Genomic DNA, 26494 nt, shown 5'->3' on the forward strand with positions numbered 1-26494 from the left:
CGCAAATAGACCGGCTCAATGAGTGAGGCCGAATTTGGCTCAATGTCCAATTTATGCTACGTACCTCTTTACATTATTGAAAATATTGCTCTTTCTGTTCCTTTGAATACGCTAGTAAACTTTACGGGCAAATAAAATGGCTGTCTCTTATTCAGTTTGCCACGTTTATGATACTTGGTCATGTTTGCTTCTCTGACAACATTTGTGACTCTTCAAATGTTGTCAGAGAATGTCGGTCAATTTACGAAAAACTATATTCCTTCTGACTATTCTAACTGATATTTGAAAATTACCGGCGCCGCTATGAAAAGCACGGTAAAAATACCTACTTGTACTTCTTTTGATTAGTGTCGTTTTTGTTAAAAACTGAGACCGACTTCTTAGTCAGTGTTATGTGTAATGTTCTCATAATAAATTGATTTATTTAAGGCTATGTTTAAAAACACAGCCTTACCGGCGAACTAAGAGGTTGTGCTTTTAAAAACCATAAGCTATATGCCAACATGTATTATCTTGTGTGAAAGAACTGTATCGATACTGACGACGTACACTGCACAAAACATTTAATATTACTTTTTGTTAAGAACCGTGCTCATAACAGGCGTTGAATTATAATCACATTCCCTTCCAATTGTTTTGAAAGGCGTTGTTTTCAAAGCTAGGCGGTTCCGACATTTACCTGTAGTCAATAATTTGAGCGCCAAAGCTATGTTTGTTTTGAGTAGTTATGAGCATTTGTGAGGTTTTTGTTGCAAATAAAAATATTTACAGTTCCAAATATTTACAGTTGGTGGACTTGAGTTTAAGAGTGGTTTTATATTTGTATGTTCTTTTCGTTTTTATTCGGGAGTAGAACGTTTTCAGTGTCTTCTGCCAGCAACATATAGCCGTTGATCTCAATGCATTTAAATTTTGAAAAACATATATTTCGAAAGAGGTGGAGATGAACTGCTCGTTTGGACAGCTGACAGCAATCTTCCATACTCTCTTTATTTTGTGTTAAAATATCGAGGCTGAAGTTTGCGAAATTGAAAGAAGATTTTACGAATTAACCCGAGGCTGAGATTTTGAAAAGAATAGAATTATGTGTGTTGAAAATTTGCGTACAATGAAATTTTATCTTTTGAACTAAAGCGTATAAAATTCTTCCTTTCCGTCTAAAAAGCGCGCAGAACTAGCCAAGAGACAAAAAAAAAAAAAAAAAAAAAAAAAAACAGCGCTAGCTGTATGTTCGATGCTAAATTTATTTCTGCAAGACATTATACGCTATATTCTGAGAACATTCAGAAGAAAATTTTCAGTCTAAAATAGGTAGAAAAATAAGAATATTCAGCCTGGACCGAAAGAAAGGTAGCTGCTGATGCCGTGTCAGGCATTATAGTTAAAGTGTCGTCAACGTATCTCTCATAAATGAAGGCCTTTTGCCTTCATAAACCAGAGTTTCTTCCATGGATCCCATGAGGACATTAGCGAGCAGTAGCCCGAGTGGAGAGCCCATGGCGACGCCATTGGTCTGTTCGTAAAGTTGTCCATTGAACTAAACAGTTGGTCTTTGGTGGATACTTTGAGAAGATCTCCAAGGTCCATTTTGCTGAGGTTCAAGTGGTGTGTTTCATTGAACCATTTATCCACAAACGCTATATCGGCGAGTATCTGTATTGCTTCCTCTAAGGGCACGTCGGTAAATAGCGTGAAGAAACTTCACGGTTGTTGTACAAGGAGATGGACGTCGACCAGCACATACTAAACACCTCAACGTATAAATTATACCTCAATGTTAAAGTTAAGTATCATAAGACATGCAGTGAATTGTTTAAAACAGGTTAAACACACATACCAGATCATACAACTCATTTGATAATAATTATCATGGTACTTTTATTAAATTCTCACATGGGGGCTATATTCCCATATATGTTTCAGTGAAATGCGTTTTTGTGTCTTTTAAGAATAAAACAGGAAATCATGCTTGAGTATTGAGCTAACTACAGAAAACGCTTTTCGAAACAACTTGTTTAACAATATTTACTAGACGACTGGTCACGTCCCCCTTTATAGTGTATTGGAACATATAATTATTGACATTTCTTTAAGCAGCTTGTGAATTATGTGAGTTTCTTTACCATTATGGCTATGACTTGAAACTCTTCTGAATGGATCCTTAAGGCTGCAAACATGGCTAAATAGATAACAATTAAGTTAGGGGAGACAAATGACTTCTTTTGGTGCTCTATTTAGGAGAGTTGACTTCATGACATTGAATTACAACCAACATCAACCGCATGGAAAACAACAGAAAGGATTTTTCTCCCTCCCATCACTGCAATGTGCAATATTTTTTCCTCCTGTTTTCTCCTCTTCAATTCACTTCACTCTACACGTAGGGTTTACCTTCAGTTACTTCTATTTACGTTGAAGCATCCGTTTGTTTGGTTGTTTCCAATTCTCTAGCAGGAATACTAGAATTGGTAGTTGAACGCCGCCGCTTGATATTTCTTGATCGCAAAATAGGCAAAGACAAATTTGACATGCAAAGGCAAAACAGACAAGGACAAATTTTCCGAGAACTCGGAAAATTATATGATCCATTCTACAATCATGGACAAAAATCTTGAGACAAATTTGCATTTGTGGATCTTTTTCACAGCTTAAACAAACAGTCGCGCGCGAATGCAATTTCACTTGTTCAGCCTCTCCCCACGAGCCAAAGTGTTGAACACGTTTGTTGAAGTTAATTTCTCTTGAGGTTCAATATTGCATTGGATGGCGAAGGGGGCAAGAACCCAAGATTTTTTTTACTTACATTTAGCTTATTTTGAGACTTCTGGACCGACGGAAAAATGAAAACCCGCCCTTGGGCTGAAAAACTGAGGCTTACTTCCGGTAAAATTGGAAACCCGGTGGTTACGTCATAGGTCATGAAATGTTGTCACTTAAGCTGTCAAAAGACGTGAGCAAGAGGAGCAAGACTAAAGAAAAAGGGAAAAACGAAAAGAAACGCCTAAGGATTTCGCAGCTAAATGACGAGGATGTGTTTTGATTCTCCTTATTTACAGGGGACGGTAGCAAGACGGACAAAAACGGGAGTCGAGGGATAAAGGTAAGGGGAGCGGGAGAGCAGGGTACGGAAAGCGGGAGGTTGTGCCCCCCCCCCCCCCCATCCCCCACAACAAAGGATAGAGACAGGAGAAACGTTATTGAATGATTCAGCCTTTATTTATCCTCTTGTTACATTTTTTGAAGTTTACAATTACCCACATTTACTAAGTTAAGGCCGTCATTCCATTGTCGAGACGTCATTGCTGCAGTCAATACCTGGGAAAAGAAAAGATGTTTATAATTACTCGGGGCCCCTGCTCGGGGTTAAACATTATTCATAATATAACATTGCTAGCGAGGAGCTTTGAAAAGTAGCAGAACGTTGGAACCCGTTAAATTATATAATACTGATTATAAATGGAGTTAATTTTTTTACAAAACAGGCCAGTCTTCAGATCAGTCTATTCCATCTCGTAAAACAGATGTGTGTTATTTAGGTCCCGACGCACTACGCCGGAGAAATTTGAAAACGCCGTTTTCACTCTCAAAATGCATCAAATGTTTTTAGTCCACACTAAGCCGGACACATTTTGAAAAAGCAATGTTGCGTTTTCAAATTCCTCCGACCTAGTCTGGACGGGGCCTTAGTTTATGTATCCTTGTGTATAAATTTTTAATTAACTTTGATTTTTGAAGTATTATCTTCTACTGATAGAAACATATTTATGCTAATTTTGTATTTTTAACTCGCAGTTTTTATCGCTAGTTTTTATCACAAAAACGGTGTAATGTAGTTATTGTAAAACAAAAAAAACAAAAAAAAAAAACCAAGCAATAACAACAGATGTAAATACGGGATTGAAGTATTGACAAGTTAACAAATGAAATAAAAAATTCCCCGCTAAGAATCCATACCCAGAGGACATGCAGCAGCAACTAGAGTTCTACTCGCAGTACTTGTTGAATGGTTCATATTGAGGTGTATGGGCAGTCCCTGTTCTGCGGGACGCAAAACTCTTCCAAATCGTTCTTGCAGTCTGTAAACAAAAACAACAAAAGTCGTTTGTTTGTTAGCAAACAACGAGTCATGCTCCAAACACAACCTAAGAATTGCAGTTCATTCTAATGAATATGGTCACAAATGAGTTAAAAGGTACAATTTGAACAACCTGCGTTTCTCGTCAATGGAACAAAGAGACACTCACCCTCGCCATACTGCCTGGCGTGCAAGGGGTTCATCCTCTTGTTTCCGGAGACAGCACCCTGCACGGTAAGGGCCCTCAAAATGATCAACAACAGGCAGGCAACTTTGGTGTCCATAACTACCTTTAAAGCAACAGAAAACAGGAAAACTTAGAGAAAACAAATGCACAACGTTCTTAAAGCTACTTATGATTTAAAGAAGCTCAGTCACGGTATTTTGAGTTATTTTGACCACGTACAAAATATTATTTTAAAATTATAGGGAACCTGAAAATAGTGGCTTACTGCGATAGAGAAAAACCAAAAAGATAATAATATACCATGAACGAACGAAGATGGTTAAAGTGCCACTAACCCCCCAAAATTTTTTTCGGTAATATAAATTTCCTTTTTCTCCTGATCACCACTGCGAAAAAATTATCGTTTTAGCTATTTTCATTAATGTTCTATGAATTTTTAAAGTTTGTAAATTTGCCCTTTTCCATGTTCACGACGGAGGAATAGCGGAGAATGGGACGAGTTGGCTTTTGACGTCACTTCGGGAATAACAATATTTTGTTTCTGAGAAGACGACGGAAGAAGATTGTTGAGGCTTCGAACCACTGGTGAACTACAATGGTGGACAAAATTCCTTGGGACACTTGCGTCATTGCATGAATTATGTGTGTTTTAAAAACGGAGTTTGAAAAAGCACTGTTATCCTTTTCAAAATTTGTTTCTGCCCCATCAACAGTACCAGTGTCTCGGTAAGCTAGTAAAACTGTGCTGGACGGATTGCTTTCCAGGTTACGCACGTAGTGTACATATAGTTAATGTGTGCGAATGTTCCTTTTCAAACAACTGAAATGGTCAATAATATTATCTTAACAGATATTTTTTTCTTCAGTCTTAAAACTTAGGGTTAGGGTTAGGCTAAACCTAGACTGTTTTGGCGGTCAACCTATTTTGGGCCATCGAGAAAACCAGGAACGTGGAACATGGAACATGGAACATGGAACATGGAACATTTCGGGACATTCCGGAACATCGAATAATTATAATAATTATGAGGAAAGTATGTCAAATTAAATTTTCAAAACTAAAATAAACAAAAATAAACTGGTGTCACCTCGAAATATGAAAAGATATTATTGGGGATAGGGGAGTCGGCAGGGGAGGGGTAGGGAGCGTTGTGTATTCATTTAACTGACTACAATGAGTGCAGGCTCCTCTTCTTTCCCACCAGTTGCGTCACGTCGCTTTACAGCACTCTGTTTTTCAACACAAACATGGATGATTCGGACGATGAACGCCAGGTAACTCATTGCGTCTCCTTTTTTGATCCCTGATTTCTTCAACATCTGAGATGTTCGTCTGAGCATCCTACAGTTGCTTGTTAAGTCAATAACCATAGTCTTGTCACTGTTCCGTCTTCATGTTGCTATTTATCATCCCCAGTTTTCGCTCCGCTCCGCTAGGAACGCCTGACGCTATGACCCACCAAACCTTCGAGGAAGCCCAAGTAACAAGCAAGTTATTATTCTAGAAGTAATCAAAGATTAGAGCAGCGCGTTCACGCCCGTACTTCACATGTCTGGTCTACTTTGGTGGTGTACGAATGGCTCGATAGAAGTTTGATCGAATGTCAGATAATGATCTGCACGATCTGCACGTGAAGTTGAACTAGCAATGAATACATTATAGCCTGCGTTAAAACTATTTTTCATTAATTAAGTATTAACTTGTACTGGACAAAAAAATTTCCAGGAAATGCATTTGAACAGTTGTAACAAATATTTCTTGAGACAATAAAGTTTTGACCAGCGACCCTGCAAGACAGCGCGTCCGTCGCCAAATGTTTTTAAATTTTGTGTTTGTATTTGTTTACACTGTCATCAGAGCTCGAGAAGTCCGAACTAGTTTAGACAAGAAACTCAATGCTGAAGAGTTCTATTTCTATCTCATGGAGAAACTATTTCTTCATGAGAAATCGTGTATTGACGTAATGAATTGAATAAAGAAATCACACTCGTGTATTCATATTTTTAGGTCTGATTAAGGAGTTCGAACGCCACCACCTTGGTTTTCTGTGAAGAACGAAATCTGGGAATAAGAGACAGTCACGTGATTAAACTGACGGCGAACGACTGGAAGGAATAGATTACTCTTCTTAGTTGCTAGTCTTCACTCATTGCATTCACTTCCACTTTAATGTTCTTTCTTTTTCTCTTCTTTTTTTGTTATGTTTCTGATTTGTTTTTATTTTCCGAGCTGATACCAGTTTATTTTTGTTTGATTTAATCTTTAAAGATTTAATTTTACATATTTTTGGCATAATTATTATAATTATTCGATGTTCCGGAATGTTCCGGGATGTTCCAGAATGTTTCATGTTCCTGGTTTCATTGACGCCCCCTATTTTGGCTAATTGCTTAATCAAATTATATATATTTCATTGAAATTCGCTCTTCCGTGACCGACTTCCGCGAACAAAACAAGATGGACTTTTGTTGTTCATAGATCGACCACTGTAATGTTTATTTGTCTACCAGTGTTATGATCTGCAAATTTGAGACAGGTAGCGAAAAGAGTTAAAAGTGTCACTTAATTGATCAAACAACCAAAGTAGAAAAGATGGATTTTTTCCCAGCATGATTGAAACTCAAGCGCAATTTCTTCCTCGGCTAATTCATTTGGGGTTTTCTAGCTGAGTTTGAGCATATTGTGTTCAAAGTACAAATTTTGTACACAGCTAGAAGAGCTGAGATGCCATAACGCAGTTAGTAGTTTATAGAATTTATGGTATTTCCACTTGACTTTATTTGTCAGTCAATGATTCAGTTGCCATAAACCATAGAGGATTGGTTAAGAGTATCTCTAAAACTGCCACTGCATTGTAACTTATCAGTGAAATTAATAACTCAGCCGTCTTTTGGAAATAAACAAGTGTTAAAAACCATTTACCTGAATCATTTCCCGGAGCACCGTAGTCACGTTCTTTATCAGGGATGTCGTGGGTGTTGCAATGCAAATGAAAAAATTTATATATATATATTTATACTAACTTAAACCAAAAAAAAGGAATTTTCCATTATTTTATCCACACAACGTCTCAAAAATTGCTTTCATCGGATTGTTGGAAACGAATATTTACTCGGGAGTGACTATCCGCGTCACGCAATTGTTTACATTCCAACCGCGGATTTTGGGGAAAATCTATGAGAAACACAGGCCAAGGTGGGCGACTTAAAACCATTTGCCCAGAGATATTTTTTGATATCCTAACAGGTGGGTGTATATTTAACCGGTAGAAAGTGTTTTTATGGTATTTTACGTTATAGCCCATAGAAAAATATGGCGATGTTTCAATGCAATAATTCGCTTGCAACACATTGTAAACTGTTCGCGTGTCTGCTTGATCTCGTGTTCGGGCTCAAAACTAACTTTGATTTCTTTTATTTTTCGCTCAGTCATACCACGAAGACCTGAACTAATTATAAAATCCATTGAAAAATTCTCAAGTAGTCGTTCTGCGGAGCGCGAAGCAATCAAATATTCAGAAAATTCAGCAAAACCGGAAGTAGATTTTGAACCCAATCGGAACGAAATCGTTTTTGGCATATTTCTACCAAAGAAAGTTGTATTAGCAGAAACTAACTATGGTCCGTTTCTTTTCTCACTAGGACCTATCTATGAGCAATATACAAGCGAAACCAATTTTTCGACTTGTGCTACTGATAGGCGATTTAGGTCGATTTTTTACAGGCATTCACTCTTAAAACGAAGGTACGTAGTCTTCGGTGTGCTCATTGAGTCTTGCGTTTGGCGGCGTTTTGGTTGCCGTTACATTTTGAGTTAAACAACATGTTTATATTCAGTCTGATCAGTGCGACTATCTGAAAAGGCTTGTTAGAACAAAGTTAACCAATCACAACGTTAATTGAGAACGAAGGATGGCCACTTTTTTCTTAAATGGACCAGTGAGGTGGAAGAATACACACTGTAGTTAAACAATGAAATTTGAAACTCAACAACATTGCGAAGGTTTATTGATCTCAGGAAACGTGATCACTTTGGCCCTAACATGGGCGTAACTTTGCTCTCAACAAAACTAATTAAAATTACTATCATTACTCTTGCCAATGTGACACCTTACCTGTCGTTACAATGTGTTGGTTGCATAAACAAAAGGAATCGAAATTAGTAATAATGATTTCTTGCTAATTTAAGCTGTAATTTCCAGCTATTTGTGGGTTTTTTTGGAACAACGGGATTGCACGTTTGTGAGCTCAAAACGTAAATTGAAATAAAGATTGTATGCATCTGGCTTGCTATTCAACAATTATGATAGTCCTGGAAAAAAAGTCTACAGATATGGTATAAAACTGCCTAAGGATACATTTCGTTTTACCATGTAGTGTAATGCTTAAGATATAACGTTCGCGGGAAAATTCAGCCAACTTACCAGGTGAGGATTGGGCGGGTTTCAAGTGTTTACACACCTAATTAACAATATCACATTTTGAATTTCAAACAGATATTTTAGTGTACTTTGCCAGAAAGTCCAAACAGAGTGATATTTTCACTATAAAATTTCGCGGGAAATACTTTAACATACTCTCCGAGACCGTTTACACCGATATAATTTTAACTAAACTGGTTATTGATAAAATAATTACATTCCTTGATGAATAATATGGTGTTACCCCAGAACTGGCTATTTCAAAAGAAACGTTTGTCACCATCGCACCGGCAAGGTCAATTCCATGCTAACGAAAACTAAGAGCCAAGAAATCTTGATGTAATGTGGAAAATGGTTGTTTTAGATCATAACCAGTACTACCCTGTGGTTTTTTGAGGGAAACATTAAGCATTGTAGTAGAACACACAAGCGTATACGTCAGTTTGATGTCTTTCTAACGTCAGAATCTGTAAATAAAGATATATGAAAGATGGGTTGGTATTTTTCAATTTATTTCAATCAATCAATCTACTGTTACGTTTTTGGACGAGAAAGTGACCTACGTCTTTAGGCTTTTCGACTTTTTTACTTTTTTTTTCGCCTTTCCTTTTTCTCCTTTTCTTTTCTTTCGCTGCAGTGATTGACCTTCTACTGGGCTTGCTTCCAGTTTAAAACATTCTGAGAAAGCATCATCGAGACAGGCAATTTTTGCCATGGAGTAGTTGCGTGTAGAGGCAGGAAATTTTGCTCTGAGTTTTTCACTCAACTTTTTGAGCATTTTTGTGCATATCTCAGGCTCCATTGGGCTGATAACTCTGATCTGGGTATCATTGGAAAGATCTTTTCCTCCTGCAGAAGTTGAGCATAGATGATGCCAATTTTAGTCAAGGGTGATGACGTCAGAAGTGGAAGAAAGGCCAAGGCTCGTCATGGCCGGTTACGACAGGCACAGGAGTCAATGGGTTAAAGCTATTGTTATTGTTATTGTGTTTGGAAAACTAAGAAACTATAAAAGTTCAGTTTTTCGGACCCGCAACAATTTTCTGGACCCGCGACAATTTACCCGCGACCCGCGACACGCGCCAATTAGATTATCTCTTATTTTAACTAACTCATTGCGAATTTATTAAAACAAACAGTTCTATCAGTGAGCATTTTTGTTGACGTTATCTTTCTCTATACATCCATTATATATTGATATCGGAGATTTTGTTTTTATTATCCCTCAAACAAAGTCCTTCACCTTAAATTACGTCAAAGGAAATGGTAATGCTATGAGGCAAGAAAAATGCTATTTGTGCGGTACGAGAGAACGTATTTCATATTATTCGTTTGGACACAAACAACATCATGTTTCTTATTAGTTTATTCTAAAGTTTGCCTTGAATCCGATAACACAGTATTTGTTTTTAATCTGAATACTCGTTCGTAATTTTAATCATTGAAGTCTATATGTCGTTATCGGTCAATCATCGAAATGGATACGTTGTCATTTCTATCAGTTTTTAAATTGCGTTTCCTTCATAAAATTCGATTCCTCCTATAATGACGCTATCTTCTCAGATCAAACTCGATTTTCTAGTAAATAAAGGCTCATTGGAGGAAACCTTTCAATATGTATTATTTTTCTTTCATGTTTGTGAGTCCTAGAACTGATCGTTTTACTGACCTCCGTGAAGACTGAGTTTATCAAGTTGATATAAAGTAAAATTCCGGTTTGCCTCCGACATGTTTATGTCAGATACAAGTAAACTATTATATTTCAAGCCGACAACTTTTCGGGAAATTGCTTGTCCGTTTTTGCTGTAAATTAAACGTGTAATTTTTTTTTTTCAATTCAGTTTCAATTTCAAAATGTTATGAGTCAATCTTACAGGCAAGACAGAATCCACTTAAATTTAATATTAGCTTGTGAATGGTTACCTAGACACGCTGTTTTAACTGTGATTTTAATTTGCCGAATACCAGCGTGCTCTGCTCTCTCATTTATTTTCACGGCGGCAGCAGCGTACCCTCTCCACCCATATAAAAAGGACGGTGGTGCTTGTCTTACCTTTTAGGGGTTAAAAACACGGTTTTGATACGTCTTAGGGTCTTCAGCCCCAAAAGGTCCACGACAGGAGCTTTTGCAGTACCTCTTAGGGTATTGAGCTAAAATAAAATGACAGAAGATAAAGTGTTGATTTAGAATTGATAACTCTTAGGGGTAAAAGAAAAAAAAAACATTTTAAACCACGCCCACAAAACAGGATCTTGGTACCTCTTAGGGGTTCTTTTCAAAATTTCCGACGAGCAGCCCCATCCTTTTTATATGGGATCAATCCCCGGGCGTACCCATCATTAGTTACCAGATCATCCGCTTTCGTAAGGAACGAACAGTCTGGGTACGTGGCACAAGACACGCGTCTTAATAGAAGTTTCATGTACAAGCAAAGCGAGACGATAAAAATCGACATTTCGGTGTCTTCATGACGCCATCGTCAAGGCTTTTGTCGAAAAAGATCTGTACGTAATAAATGGAAAATTGCGGTGTATAAGTGCTTTCGTGCGAATTAAATGAGTCTGATTGCATTTTTTTTATTAGGTGTTCAGGGACCTTGTCGAGTTGGTTGCAATAGTGTTAATGTTTATATCTGGATGGTGAACGTTGGTTGTAGCCTTCTTGTTCGTGTACGTGCCAGTCCCCGCGTGTTTACCTAAGCCTGCGTTACACAGGTAACACTGAAAACGACATACTGAACACATTTCTCGTTTACGATGCGGCTTACAACACAGGCTGGATGGTTGTTTGTACCTTAAAGATAAGACCACTGGAACAACAGCTCTAGTTTCTTTAGGAGCTAGTGACGAGGTAACAGTTGTTGATTGGAGATCCTAGAGCTTGATGGTACAGAATTCATTGGATGCTTTGGCTAATTCACTGAGTCTTAAGAAGACTGTCGATCACACTGATCTGAGGGCAGCCTCTTTCCTCACTCTCCAACCCTTTCGTTGTTTCACCACAAGCTGGTCTTCAAGTAGAACAACCATGAGAATTTTATGTTTATAACAACTGCATAACTGCAGCTTTGTTTTAAACCGGATCGTAAAGAAACCCGGTTACGAAACCGGACGTCTCTGGACTCGTCTCATAACTCTTTTGCGTAGGCTGAAATTATTTCGCAGGGAAAAATAGATTTTCCTTTCACAATTGACGTTACCGCAAATATATTTTTAGTATATGTTTGATGAAAGGATGGACTGCAATTTGGTAAGTTTGCCTAATTTTAGTTGAGGCAAAACTTGTCTCCTTACGCGGCAAATTGCACGTTCGATAACGCGAGAATAAACAAGATTTGTTTTTCAGTGAAGTGGCAAGATTATTACATCAACATCATAGGATAAGACGATGATGTAAAGATTTTTGTCTTAAGAAATTTCTGCACAAGACGAGGCCGGGCAGCATGAGCAGTCAGAGCAAATAATTAGTCAGAATATGGAGGGGAGAAAATATTTCGCCATTTCCGCTTCACTTCCAAAAGGTTTTTTTATGTTGCGCCTCAAGCTTGTTTCCATGAAGTCCATGAAAAAACCACCATGTAATTTTCACGTTTATAGCAAGTTTTAAGTTCTAAGTTCACAGTGTATATCTGAAGTGCAACTTAATTTAAGATAAACGGGAAGGTGGAGAGACAGAGAGAAGATGAATGCAGGAATCTTACTCCAAGTGGGCTGCCGTATTTCGCTTGCTTTTACAATACTGCAACTGAATGTAAGAATTTAAATCCCACTGCTGGTCCTTGTAAGGCTAATAGTGCAAACATAGAAGACAATGGACAATGGCTTTCCGTTTATCTTTCAGCATTTTAGATAATCACTGAGGACGTAATCCTCAACCTTTCTTTCTTTTATACTAAGTCATTTCCATTCCTGTTTTTGTATCCCAGAATGCTGCGTGAGCCCGCACTCGTCGTTGATTTGACGTGTTAGAGAACCATGGCTTTAACTTGTGTCGCACTGATGCGTTTTTAAAAGTGACCGTTTTCGTCTCAACGAAAACGAAGCAAAATATTTTCGACCACGCTAGCGTTTTCGTTGTGTTTTCCCCTGTCCACGCTAATTCGGTTTCGAACGAAAACTCAAATCTTTTGATGCGTTTTCGCCTGTCGTCCACACTAAAACGCCCAGAAACGCTGAAGGAAGCGACAGTATAAGACGCTTTTGTCGGAATTGTTTTCGAAAGCCTCCGTTTTTACATACATGCATACACGCACCCATACATACATACGTTTATTCCACGTCCCCAAGGGGCTTTTCAGTGAAATATGTAACAAACAACAATAGAATTTTTACCTATCCGCACTAGAAACGGATCGTTTTCAAAACAATGCGTAAAACAAGGCTCTACATTTGAAACCGTTTTCGAAAGCTTTCATAAGCAAAAACGCATCAAAAAGGTGGGGACCTAAGATCTCGTTTTCGTTCGAGTTTCTATATAGTTTGATCGTTTATTGAACCAATAGCTGGTTTTCACGTGACGTCCCTAAAATTCAAACAACAAAACTTTTGATCTTCCTGCGATTTTACTTTAATGATGCATAAGAGCAGCTGAAAACTAATATTCATACAAATTTTCGCCCCGAATGGGTTCTTGGTTTTGTGATACACTACGCTTGAATTTCTAAGCTTTTGCGTGACGCGACATTTACATGACGGTCTAGAGAGCTGTCATGATGGTTAAAAAAGTGACTTATTTCGGGGAACTTGGCTATCTAAACAGTTCATGTCTTAGAAAAAGTATTATTTTAATGTTTTAGAGTTTCTCGAGGGATAAATTCACGCTTTTGTAGAAAAACTCAGTGACAGATGTTTCTGGTGGTTTCCGGCCGCCATGTTGGTGCCCATACGGATGGGCACCAGCATGGCGTCTCCATACAAATCTCTGTAAATTTGGGTAAAAAATTTCTTCGCATATCTCGCATAAGAAAAATTTCTGTGACCAGAGTTTTGGCGAGAGTCTTTACATATTTACCTTCTTTTATTTCCCAGATTCTGGACTTTATCTATTGACCGGTTTTGTTTTTTTATTTTGATCTATTTTGAATTGCGTGACACTGAAAACCAGCAATATGTTTTACATTAGACGTTCAAAACCAAGTCTACACGTGCAATCACTCCACTCGCGCGAGAATATTTACATGAATCTCATATAATTCAACTTTCCTTTCGTAATGCAAATTAAGGGATTGTTTTTATTTAAGGCTCGCAGAATATTTCTACAACAACCTTGAAAATGGCGTCTTGGTGATACAGAAACGTCGGTTTTTATCGTTTATTTTTGTTTGTAAATGAACAAATAGTAGTATTATTGCAAGAAGATATTGTAACTACGAAAGTGCTGGCGAGTGAGATCTTTGCGGCAATATACCCCCGAATCTCCCCAATATATCAGTTTAGATGGTCCAATACAAGTGAAAGACTGAAATCATTTTCCCTCGTCCAATGCAAGTGTAAACTAGCGTATATCGGTTTTTTGAGAAAACTCTTATGCAGTGTCTTATCAAGAGCTGTATGTTCGCGGGACAGCATTGCCACGACATTATGTCTCTATTTTAAAAGTTTGTTCTTAATTGTGTGTTGCAGGAAAATAATGCGACTCATGAAATAACAACAGAAGCTTTGCTTAAACATCTTTTATTCCACTGCTTCAAGTGCATCCACCCATAAAATACTGATGATTTACACTAATAACATTCAGTTAACGTGAACATGAACTAATGACTACAAACAAAATGATTGATAGCTATTCTATTTTCGTCACTTGATACGGAGGCAGCAGTGTTGGGTGAGTGATCATCACTTGGGATCATCGACTTCTACAAAATAAACAACATATTACCATTATTTACCGGGGTAAATCACTCACCTATGTGATATTCAACTAAAATTTGGGTCGACTTCAATTAGGTTTGTGCAGAATTTCCCCTAAAAGCGTGATGGGTAGTGGTAGCTATTTTCCGATGTTTGAAACCAACAAAATGCATGCAAGTAAAACCAAAAAAAACCTTGGTGCCTAAACTAAAAAAGAATCAGGAGCAAACCAACTGACTGCTAGAATTTGTCATGGTATTTCACTGAACTCAGAGCAAGATGTTGTCATGGCAACTCTATTTTGAAAGACACGTTCTTTCAAATTTGAAATTTTTGTTAACAACATTTATCTTCCTTGTAATTTCATTTTGTGTATTTAGGACTTTTTTCTCATTGTCTGTTTGATTTTTATTGGCTTGAGTCAATTTTGATGGTTTTATGGTTCGTTTTGAAAAATCACTATCAAATTTAAGATGGCGAATCTAAGATGGCGGCTGTTTGAATATCAAACAGAAAGGGAACGTTTTAGGCGTATGATATACCCCCTAAGTTTCACTAGTATTATTTAAATGTTCTCCAAGTTACAAAGGAAGCGGATTTCGCCATCTTCCTCCTTTCTCGATCGTATCCCGCACTCGGTAGGGCTCATGTAATAGCTCAGCTGAAAGTTCAGAAGTAAAGGCATAGATTAGATGTTCCTCTTGACTGAAAAGTCATGATTCTCGTCTAAAGAGCTTTGTTCTTATCAGTATGCTACACAGTGCTTACTCATTTATAACAGCAGCATCTGTTTGTATCCTGCGAACATTGGTAATATGCTCCACATTCAATCATATCGTTTGGGCATTCGACACCATAATAAAAACACGCTCCATTTGGGAAGTCGCAAGATGGTCTATCTGTGAAAGAGAATTTATCGTTAATATAAAAAAATAATAGTATCTAGTGAAGATATGGCCATTGCATCCTGTTGCGTTTCCAAAAAAAGTTAAAAAATCGAGTGGTTCAACAAAAATTAACGGGATTTGCAACCATAACCACTTTCTGTTTACTAGACGTAAACATATCGAATAATAATTGGCTTACTCGCAATATAGATGCCGTCTTAATTGTGCTCAGCTGAAACTGTGCGTAAAATCACATGCTCCGAGCAGTTGACTAGTTTTATGGTTAACGGCATTCTACACAAAGATGTGCTATACTTTCTTTACTAAGTACTGAGTAGAAGCTGTGCTTACCTGCGAATGCAACATGCGCACCCATCCCCACCAAGAAAATCAGCAACAGGCACAGATGAAACTTAACAGCCATGTTTAATTTGAACTGCAATTGCAGACAAGGTAATAACACAGTTTTGTTAGTTATCACCACAGAAGAAATCCTGAGGGACACACCCATATGTGAAGGTCGAGAACACTCTTCGCCTCGCTCAGGGATGTAAATCACGGATTTTGGTCTCACTCGAGGCAATTGAGGATGAAATGACGCCATTTCCTTCGTCAAGTTATCTTGTAGGGTTGCACTCGAAGAAATGATAGAAACGAGTTATCTTTTAGGGGTCAAATAAACCTCGAGCCATGCCCGAATTGGTCTCTTCTAGGGTTTAATTCAAATGTTCCGACGAAAATTCCCGACCTTTAAGGGTGGAGCAGATTAACAAGGATTACAAACGACAAAATTGAAAAAATTTAGGCTAACATTTTCAAGGTGCGCAACCGTAACGTAGCTCCCTTAACCCTCAACGACCTAACCCAAAGCTTATTCAGCAAGTCAGCCTACTTTCAAAGGCCTCTGTTTAACTCAAAATACTGAAGCATGTCCTACCTTAGCTTGAAAATTGGAACTTGAGACGGTGGATGAATCCGCAATATCAAATACTCTCTTCAAGTACTGATGAAGACTGCAAGACGCACTCTTATTTATTCCCCATAGGCCGCATAATTTATGCGTTTTTGAGAGGCGGTTGCCTTTTAGAATATGAACAATACGCACGTGAAAAAACATTCCTACATGTTGATCTGGTTACATTGACTACAAAATTATTAACCGTCCGGCGGTGTGCGTTTTTAGCTGTTTATTTTCTAATCTTCCTCTGCAGGGGATGCTTTTAATTTCGAATCTCCCCCAAGGCCAAATGAATATTTTAAGTTTCATCTCTAAACAGCTTAAATATTTTTAAATTCCTGCGTCCTTATTTTAGTTCTCTTCTTATATATTTTTGCTTGACAAAAAAGACTTAGTTCTGTAAGCTTAAATGTAACAAAGATTTCACACTGGATAAATAGATTGCACAAATGCTAGACGTAAAACCCATCCATTTGGATTCCCCAGTTGTTAGTGGTGGAATTCCCGTTACGTTACCTAAGACTTATTGGTAAAAGACAATAATTTTACTTTTTATTAAAAATGCAAGTCGCCGGCTCTCTTTCTCACAAGGATATCCGATGGCTTCTCGGTATAAATATATTCTTAATGATACAGGTGAAGTAAGCTGTAATGCCCATTTGGATAAACTTCCTTGCAAACCCGAGAAAAAGTCTTTTTAATCAGTCTGCTTTAAAGTCTTGGGTGCGGCCATGGATTCTTTCTCCGGGGACGAACATCAATGTAAGGAAAAATGATTCGGAGCAACTGAAAATCACGAGAACTGTCGTTAAAGGCCGAATTCCTAGAGTAAGCTGTCGCCTTTGGATCATGTGATAAATAATACCTCTCTGGTTTTGGTTTGATAGTTATATCTTTGTTCTAGAAGGTTTCTGGTGCTATAATCTTATTGACAATATTTTTACTCGAACTAATTATGAAACAGCTGCCGATAATTGTTTTGTTAACAACCTTCTTAACAATGCTTTCAAAACTCGTTGAAAGGTTTCCGACATTCTAATTTTTTAATAATTTTTGCGTGGAGGGCATTTTTACCTTATTAGTTTCAATAGTTTTTTTTGTCTTATTCAGTTTGCCACGTTTATGATACTTGGTCATGTTTGCTTCTCTGACAACATTTATAACTCTTCAAATGTTGTCAGAGAATGTCGGTCAATTTACGAAAAAATATATTCCTTCTGACTATTCTAAATGTTTGAAAATTACGGGCGCCGCTATGAAAAGCACGGTAAAAATACCTACTTGTACTTGTTTTGATTAGTGTCGTTTTTGTTAAAAACTGAGACCGACTGCTTAGTCAGTGTTATGTGTAAAGTTCTCATAATAAATTGATTTATTTAAGGCTATGTTTGAAAACACAGCCTTACCGGCGAACTAAGAGGTTGTGCTTTTAAACACCAAAAGCTATATGCCAACATGTATTATCTTGTGTGAAAGAACTGTATCGATACTGAAGACGTGCACAAAACATTAAATATTACTTTTTGTTTAATTAAGAACCGTGCTCATAATAGGTGTTCAATTATATTCACATTCTCTCACAATTGTTTTGAAAGGCGTTGTTTTCAAAGCGGGTCCGACATTTACCTGTAGTCAATAATTTGAGCGCCAAAGCTATCTTTGTTTTGAGTAGTTATGAGCATTTGTGAGTTTTTTGTTGCAAATAAAAATATTTCAGTTCCAAATATTTACAGTTGGTGGACTTGAGTTTAAGAGGGGTTTTATATTTGTATGTTCTTTTCGTTTTTATTCGGGAGTAGAACGTTTTCAGTGTCTTCTGCCAGCAATATATAGACTTTGATCTCCATGCATTTAAATTTGAAAAACATATATATCGAAAGAGGTGGAGATGAACTGCTCGTTTGGACAGCTGACAGCAATCTTCCATACTCTCTTTATTTTTTGTAAGAATATCGAGGCTGAAGTTTGCGAAATTTTAAGAAGATTTTAAGAATTAACCCGAGGCGGAGATTTTGAAAAGAATAGAATTATGTGTGTTGAAAATTTGCGTACAATGAAATTTTATCTTTTGAACTAAAGCGTATAAAATTCTTCCTTTCCGTCTAAAAAGCGCGCAGAACTAGCCAAGAGACAACAAAAACAGCGCTAGCCGTATGTTCGATGCTAAATTCAATTCTGCAAGACATTATATGCTATAATCTAAGAATATTTACAAGAAAATCTTCAGTCTAAAATAGGTAGAAAAATAAGAATATTCAGCCTGGACCGAAAGAAAGGTAGCTGCTGATGCTGTCTCAGGCATTATAGTTTAAGTGTCGTCAACGTATATCTCGTAAAATGCAGACATTTTGCCTTCATGAACCAGAGTTTCTTCCATGGATCCCATGAGGACATCAGCGAGCAGTGGCCCGAGTGGAGAGCCCATGGCGACGCCATTGGTCTGTTCAGAAAGTTGTCCATTGAACTAAACAGTTGGTCTTTGGTCGATGCTTTTAGAAGATCTGCAAAGCCCATTCTGCTGAGGTTCAAGTGGTGTGTTTCATTAAACCAGTTATCCACAAACGCTATATCGGCGAGTATCTGTATTGCTTGCTCTGAGGGCACGTCGGTAAAAAGCGTGAAGAAACTTCACGGTTGTTGCACAAGGAGATGGACGTCGACCAGCACATACTAAACACCTCAACGTATAAATTATACCTCAATGTTAAAGTTAAATATCATAAGACATGCAATGAATTGTTTAAAACAGGTTAAACACACATACCAGATCATACAACTCATTTGATAATAATTATCATCGTACTTTTATTAAATTCTCAAATGGGGGCTATATTCCCATATATGTTTCAGTGAAATGCGTTTTTGTGTCTTTTAATAATAAAACAGGAAATCATGCTTGAGTATTGAACTAAATACAGAAAACGCCCTCCGAAACAACTTGTTTAACAATATTTACTAGACGACTGTTCACGTCCCCCTTTATAGTGCATTGGAACATATAATTATTGATATTTCTTTAAGCCGCTTGTGAATTATATGTGAGTTTCTTTATCATTATGGCTATGACTTGAAACTCTTCTGAATGGATCCTTAAGGCTGCAAACATGGCTAAATAGATAATAATTAAGTTAGGGGAGACCGCCAAATTCTCAAATCAAAACTAATGATACTCAAAAGCTTTTCTAGATGATCTGAGTCTCGGTTGTACAGTGTTCCTAGATATCACTATCGGACAAAGGTCTTGGTAATGTCTTTGTTATACGTTGAGACTGATTTCCAAGTCAGTTGATATTGTTCACTTTATTACGGTACAAGTGCAGAAATGGTCAAGCCTGGATAGGTGGAAGGGAGGTTTCAATTGTTTGATGTAAAGCACATTTCAACGCACCTGTTGCCGGGTGCAAACTTTCGAACGCATGATGGGTCGATTAAGTAGACCGTTAGGCGATCTCAAAAACAATTCTTGTATTATCGCTTTAGTGCTATATAACTCTGTTTGTTCATGTCACAGAACAAAGGATACTTAGAAACTGGTGAAGAGGTAAAAGCCACTGGTATTAAGAGCAACTACTATCAAACGCAGATAGACCGGCTCAGTGAGGCCGAATTTGGCTCAATGTCCAATGTATGCTACGTACCTCTTAACATTATTGAAAATATTGCTCTTTCTGTTCTTTTGAATACGCTAGTGAACTTTACGGGCAAATAAAATAGCTCTCTCTTATTCAGTTTGCCACGTTTATGATATTTGGTCATGTTTGCTTCTCTGACAACATTTATAACTCTTCAAATGTTGTCAGAGAATGTCGGTCAATTTACGAAAAACTATATTCCTTCTGACTATTCTAAATATTTGAAAATTACGGGCGCCGCTATGAAAAGCACGGTAAAAATACCTACTTGTACTTGTTTTGATTAGTGTCGTTTTTGTTAAAAACTGAGACCGACTGCTTAGTCAGTGTTATTTGTAAAGTTCTCATAATAAATTGATTTATTTAAGGCTATGTTTAAAAACACAGCCTTACCGGCGAACTAAGAGGTTGTGCTTTTAAACACCAAAAGCTATATGCGAAAATGTATTATCTTGTGTGAAAGAACTGTATCGATACTGACGACGTACACAAAACATTTGATATTACTTTTTGTTTAATTAAGAACCGTGCTCATAATAGGTGTTCAATTACAATCACATTCTCTTATAATTGTTTTTAAATGCGTTGTTTTCAAGGCGGTTCCGACATTTACCTGTAGTCAATAATTTGAGCGCCAAAGCTATCTTTGTTTTGAGTAGTTATGAGCATTTGTGAGTTTTTTGTTGCAAATAAAAATATTTACAGTTCCAAATATTTACAGTTGGTGGACTTGATTTTAAGAGTGGTTTTATATTTGTATGTTCTTTTCGTTTTTATTCGGGAGTAGAACGTTTTCAGTGTCTTCTGCCAGCAATATATAGACTTTAATCTCCATGCATTCAATTTTGAAAAACATATATATCGAAAGAGGTGGAGATGAACTACTCGTTTGGACAGCTGACAGCAATCTTCCATACTCTCTTTATTTTTTGTTAGAATATCGAGGGTGAAGTTTGCGAAATTTTAAGAAGATTTTAAGAATTAACCCGAGGCGGAGATTTTGAAAAGAATAGAATTATGTGTGTTGAAAATTTGCGTACAATGAAATTTTATCTTTTGAACTAAAACGTATCAAATTCTTCCTTTCCGTCTAAAAAGCGCGCAGAACTGGCCAAGAGACAACAAAAACAGCGCTAGCCGTATGTTGGATGCTAAATTCATTTCTGCAAGACATTATACGCTATAATCTAAGAACATTCAGAAGAAAAGTTTCAGTCTAAAATAGGTAGAAAAATAAGAATATTCAGCCTGGACCGAAAGAAAGGTAGCTGCTGATGCCGTGTCAGGCATTATAGTTAAAGTGTCGTCAACATATCTCTTGTAAAAACATAGGCACGCAAGGCGTGCAAGAGTTATTTTTTTCCTGTGAAGTTTTGGAGATAGAAGTATTCATGGTACAGTAATGATTTGGTTAATTTGACAAGTTTTTTCGGTTGCGATGTTACGTCGGTCATGGTAAGATAGCTAAATAGTAAGCCATAAAATGTTTGACTGAACAAACTACAGTAATTTGACACGTCTCCAGATTAATGTAGATACCATCTTATTTTCTAACAGGCAATTTGATTCGCTCTTTGATACAACCCGCACTGTGATTGGTGTGACACGCGCACATGCATAACTCCCTCGCTCATCGATCACATAACCCTTCCAACCCCCAAGAGAAATTTTTGCTCAAAAATACTCAAGTTAATTTAGAGACTTTCTCGCATTTTATATAAGTCGTAAGTTTACCTTTTTACACAACACAACACAACACAACTTCACCGAAAATAGAAAGAAAGAGAAAAAGAAACCTCTGACACGTTGAAAGTCTGATTTAATTAAATGCACTTTAACTTGGTGCCACGCAGTCTTCAAAGAACATTTGAACAGTTTTCATACTTTTTACCTTTAAAAATATCGGACTGAAATGAATGTCATCAAATAAAACTATTAAACTGCTACTGCAGAGACGTAAAAACCGTCCAGAAACGAAACCTTCTTTTTTGTTTAATATCCTGGAAACAATAGGCGATAACTTGTCAGCTCTAATTGAATTTACTCCCATATAAAAAACAAAAGTGTTAAGTTACCATTTGTTACTAAAGATAGCAAACATCTCGTGGGAAAGAGTGGTGACGATTCGTCCGCTCTAATTGAATTTACTCCCTTGTGAAAAACAAGAGTGTCAAATTACACTTTGTAACTAAAAAACAAAAATGCCTCGTTATATTTGCATGCAACAAGAACAAAACAATTGTTACCCGCACTTACTATTGTAAACGTTGGAACTGTTTCAAATCTGAAGTCTCGTCCCCTCTAAAACATGTCCTAAGAACTAGACGCGACGATTCGTGACCTCTAATTGAATTTACTCCTTGTGAAAAACAAAAGTATCAAGTTACCTTTGTAACTAAAAATAAAAATATCTCGTCGCATTTGCATACTACTAACTCGCGAACTGTTTCAAACCTCAAGGCTCATCTCGTTCATTTAACTAAAATCCTCAGCCTAACCCACAGAAAATGTCGAAGTAAACCCAATATATGAATACTTCCTCCTCTTTTATAGAAGAATAAATATGGCCGTTCTGAACTCTATCGGGATCAAATCTTCTCACATACCATTTACCTTTACAACAAGAAATTTAATTGGCTGTTTATAGTAGATCCAATCTGATTGGTGTGACATACATACATCTCTCACTCACTCACTCACTCACTCACTCACTCACCCATTGACCCGTCCATAACAGACCCGACGCGCCGACTAAGAGGTATTTTTTTTACAAAAAAATAACTCAATGAAGGCATTTTGCCTTCATGAACCAGAGTTTCTTCCATGGATTCCATGAGGACATCAGCGAGCAGTGGCCCGAGTGGAGAGCCCATGGCGATGCCATTGGTCTGTCCATAAAGTTGTCCATTGAACTAAACAGTTGGTCTTTGGTGGATACTTTAAGAAGATCTGCAAAGCCCATTCTGCTGAGGTTCAAGTGGTGTGTTTCATTGAACCAGTTATCCACAAACGCTATATCGGCGAGTATCTGTATTGCTTCCTCTAAGGGCACGTCGGTAAATAGCGTGAAGAAACTTCACGGTTGTTGTACAAGGAGATGGACGTCGACCAGCACATACTAAACACCTCGACGTATAAATTATACCTTAATGTTAAAGTTAAATATCATAAGACATGCAATGAATTGTTTAAAACAGGTTAAACACACATACCAGATCATACAACTCATTTGATAATAATTATCATGGTACTTTTATTAAATTCTCACATGGGGGCTATAGTCCCATATATGTTTCAGTGAAATGCGTTTTTGTGTCTTTTAATAATAAAACAGGAAATCATGCTTGAGTATTGAGCTAACTACAGAAAACGCTTTTCGAAACAACTTGTTTAACAATATTTACTAGACGACTGTTCACGTCCCCCTTTATAGTGTATTGGAACATATAATTATTGACATTTCTTTAAGCAGCTTGTGAATTATGTGAGTTTCTTTACCATTATGGCTATGACTTCTGAATGGATCTTTAAGGCTGGAAACATGGCTAAATAGATAACAATTAAGTTAGGGGAGACAAATGAATTCTTTTGGTGCTCTATTTAGGAGATTTGACTTCATGACATTGAATTACAACCAACATTAAGTGCATGGAACAACAGAAAGGATTTTTCTCCCTCCCATCACTGCAATGTGCAATATTTTTTCCTCCTGTTTTCTCCTCTTCAATTCACTTCACTCTACACGTAGGTTTTACCTTCAGTTACTTCTATTTACGTTGAATCATCCGTTTGTTTGGTTGTTTCCAATTCTCTAGCAGGAATACTAGAATTGGTAGTTGAACGCCGCCGCTTGATATTTCTTGATCGCAAAATAGGCAAAGACAAATTTGACATGCAAAGGCAAAACAGACAAGGACAAATTTTCCGAGAACTCGGAAAATTATATGATCCATTCTACAATCATGGACAAAAATCTTGAGACAAATTTGCATTTGTGGATCTTTTTCACAGCTTAAACAAACAGTCGCGCGCGAATGCAATTTCACTTGTTCAGCCTCTCCCCACGAGCCAAAGTGTTGAACACGTTTGTTGAAGTTAATTTCTCTTGAGGTTCAATATTGCATTGGATGGCGAAGGGGGCAAGAACCCAAGATTTTTTTTTTACTTACATTTAGCTTATTTTGAGACTTCTGGACCGACGGAAAAATGAAAACCCGCCCTTGGGCTGAAAAACTGAGGCTTACTTCCGGTAAAATTGGAAACCCGGTGGTTACGTCATAGGTCATGAAATGTTGTCACTTAAGCTGTCAAAAGACGTGAGCAAGAGGAGCAAGGCTGAAGAAAAAGGGAAAAACGAAAAGAAACGCCTAAGGATTTCGCAGCTAAATGACGAGGATGTGTTTTGAGTCTCCTTATATTTACAGGGGACGGTAGCAAGACGGACAAAAACGGGAGTCGAGGGATAAAGGTAAGGGGAGCGGGAGAGCAGGGTACGGAAAGCGGGAGGTTGTGCCTCCCCACCCCCCCCCCCCCCCCACCCCTCACAACAAAGGATAGAGACAGGAGAAACGTTATTGAATGATTCAGCCTTTATTTAGCCTCTTGTTACATTTTTTGAAGTTTACAATTACCCACATTTACTAAGTTAAGGCCGTCATTCCATTGTCGAGACGTCATTGCTGCAGTCAATACCTGGGAAAAGAAAAGATGTTTATAATTACTCGGGGTTAAACATTATTCATAATATAACATTGCTAGCGAGGAGCTTTGAAAAGTAGCAGAACGTTGGAACCCGTTAAATTATATACTGATTATAAATGGAGTTAATTTTTTAACAAAACAGGCCAGTCTTCAGATCAGTCTATTCCATCTCGTAAAATAGATGTGAGTTATTTAGGTCCCGACGCACTACGCCGGAGAAATTTGAAAACGCCGTTTTCACTCTCAATGCATCAAATGTTTTTAGTCCACACTACGCCGGACACATTTTGAAAAAGCAATGTTGCGTTTTCAAATTCCTCCGACCTAGTCTGGACGGGGCCTTAGTTTATGTATCCTTGTGTATAAATTTTTAATTAACTTTGATTTTTGAAGTACTATCTTCTACTGATAGAAACATATTTATGCTAATTTTGTATTTTTAACTCGCAGTTTTTATCGCTAGTTTTTATCACAAAAACGGTGTAATGTAGTTATTGTAAAAAAAAACAAACAAAAAAAACAAAAAAAAAAAAACCAAGCAATAACAACAAATGTAAATACGGGATTGAAGTATTGACAAGTTAACAAATAAAATAAAAAATTCCCCGCTAAGAATCCATACCCAGAGGACATGCAGCAGCAACTAGAGTTCTACTCGCAGTACTTGTTGAATGGTTCATATTGAGGTGTATGGGCAGTCCCTGTTCTGCGGGACGCAAAACTCTTCCAAATCGTTCTTGCAGTCTGTAAACAAAAACAACAAAAGTCGTTTGTTTGTTAGCAAACAACGAGTCATGCTCCAAACACAACCTAAGAATTGCAGTTCATTCTAATGAATATGGTCACAAATGAGTTAAAAGGTACAATTTGAACAACCTGCGTTTCTCGTCAATGGAACAAAGAGACACTCACCCTCGCCATACTGCCTGGCGTGCAAGGGGTTCATCCTCTTGTTTCCGGAGACAGCACCCTGCACGGTAAGGGCCCTCAAAATGATCAACAACAGGCAGGCAACTTTGGTGTCCATAACTACCTTTAAAGCAACAGAAAACAGGAAAACTTAGAGAAAACAAATGCACAACGTTCTTAAAGCTTCTTATGATTTAAAGAAGCTCAGTCACGGTATTTTGAGTTATTTTGACCACGTACAAAATATTATTTTAAAATTATAGGGAACCTGAAAATAGTGGCTTACTGCGATAGAGAAAAACCAAAAAGATAATAATATACCATGAACGAACGAAGATGGTTAAAGTGTCACTAACCCCCCAAAATGTTTTTTCGTTAATATAAATTTCCTTTTTCTCCTGGTCAATACTGCGAAAAAATTATCGTTTTAGCTATTTTCATTAATGTTCTATGAATTTTTAAAGTTTGTAAATTTGCCCTTTTCCATGTTCACGACGGAGGAATAGCGGAGAATGGGACGAGTTGGCTTTTGACGTCACTTCGGGAATAACAATATTTTGTTTCTGAGAAGACGACGGAAGAAGATTGTTGAGGCTTCAAACCACTGGTGAACTACAATGGTGGACAAAATTCCTTGGGACACTTGCGTCATTGCATGAATTATGTGTGTTTTAAAGACGGAGTTTGAAAAAGCACTGTTATCCTTTTCAAAATTTGTTTCTGCCCCCCCCCCCTCCCCTACCCCATACAATGTTAAAACTCTGGAGAAATGTCCAACATTGTAGGTGGGGCGGGGGGAGGGGCTGAGCAAGTGTAGTTGAGTTCACGCGTGACTGTTTGTTTGGCGCGTGTGAAAAAGCGCCACAAGTGTAAA

General features: G+C 37.5%; 1 protein-coding gene across 1 annotated transcript; it reads right to left on the minus strand.

Annotated features, from left to right (window-relative positions):
- Positions 1 to 14340: 14340 nt before the first annotated feature.
- On the minus strand, positions 14341 to 16537 carry LOC149104135 (small cysteine-rich protein 5-like). Its single transcript, XM_089274108.1, has 4 exons — positions 16358 to 16537; positions 15772 to 15856; positions 15302 to 15432; positions 14341 to 14538 (listed from the first exon to the last, which is right to left on the minus strand). The coding sequence occupies exons 1-3, from the start codon at positions 16535 to 16537 to the stop codon at positions 15302 to 15304; spliced, it is 396 nt and encodes a 131-aa protein (XP_089130234.1). The 3' UTR covers positions 14341 to 14538.
- Positions 16538 to 26494: the final 9957 nt, after the last annotated feature.

Source organism: Orbicella faveolata, unplaced genomic scaffold (genome assembly GCF_042242905.1).
Source record: "Orbicella faveolata isolate gen_17 unplaced genomic scaffold, um_ofav_v1 contig_35, whole genome shotgun sequence".
NCBI classification, from domain to species: domain Eukaryota; kingdom Metazoa; phylum Cnidaria; class Anthozoa; order Scleractinia; family Merulinidae; genus Orbicella; species Orbicella faveolata.

Excerpts from the sequence above, each read along its gene's own strand:
- LOC149104135 (XM_089274108.1), bottom strand. The coding sequence starts at position 16,537 with ATGTTTTTTCACGTGCGTATTGTTCATATTCTAAAAGGCAACCGCCTC. Across the intron at positions 15,857-16,357 it reads GTTCCAATTTTCAAGCTAAG|TTCAAATTAAACATGGCTGT; the intron begins GTAGGACATGCT and ends CTGCAATTGCAG. Across the intron at positions 15,433-15,771 it reads TGCGCATGTTGCATTCGCAG|ATAGACCATCTTGCGACTTC; the intron begins GTAAGCACAGCT and ends TCTCTTTCACAG.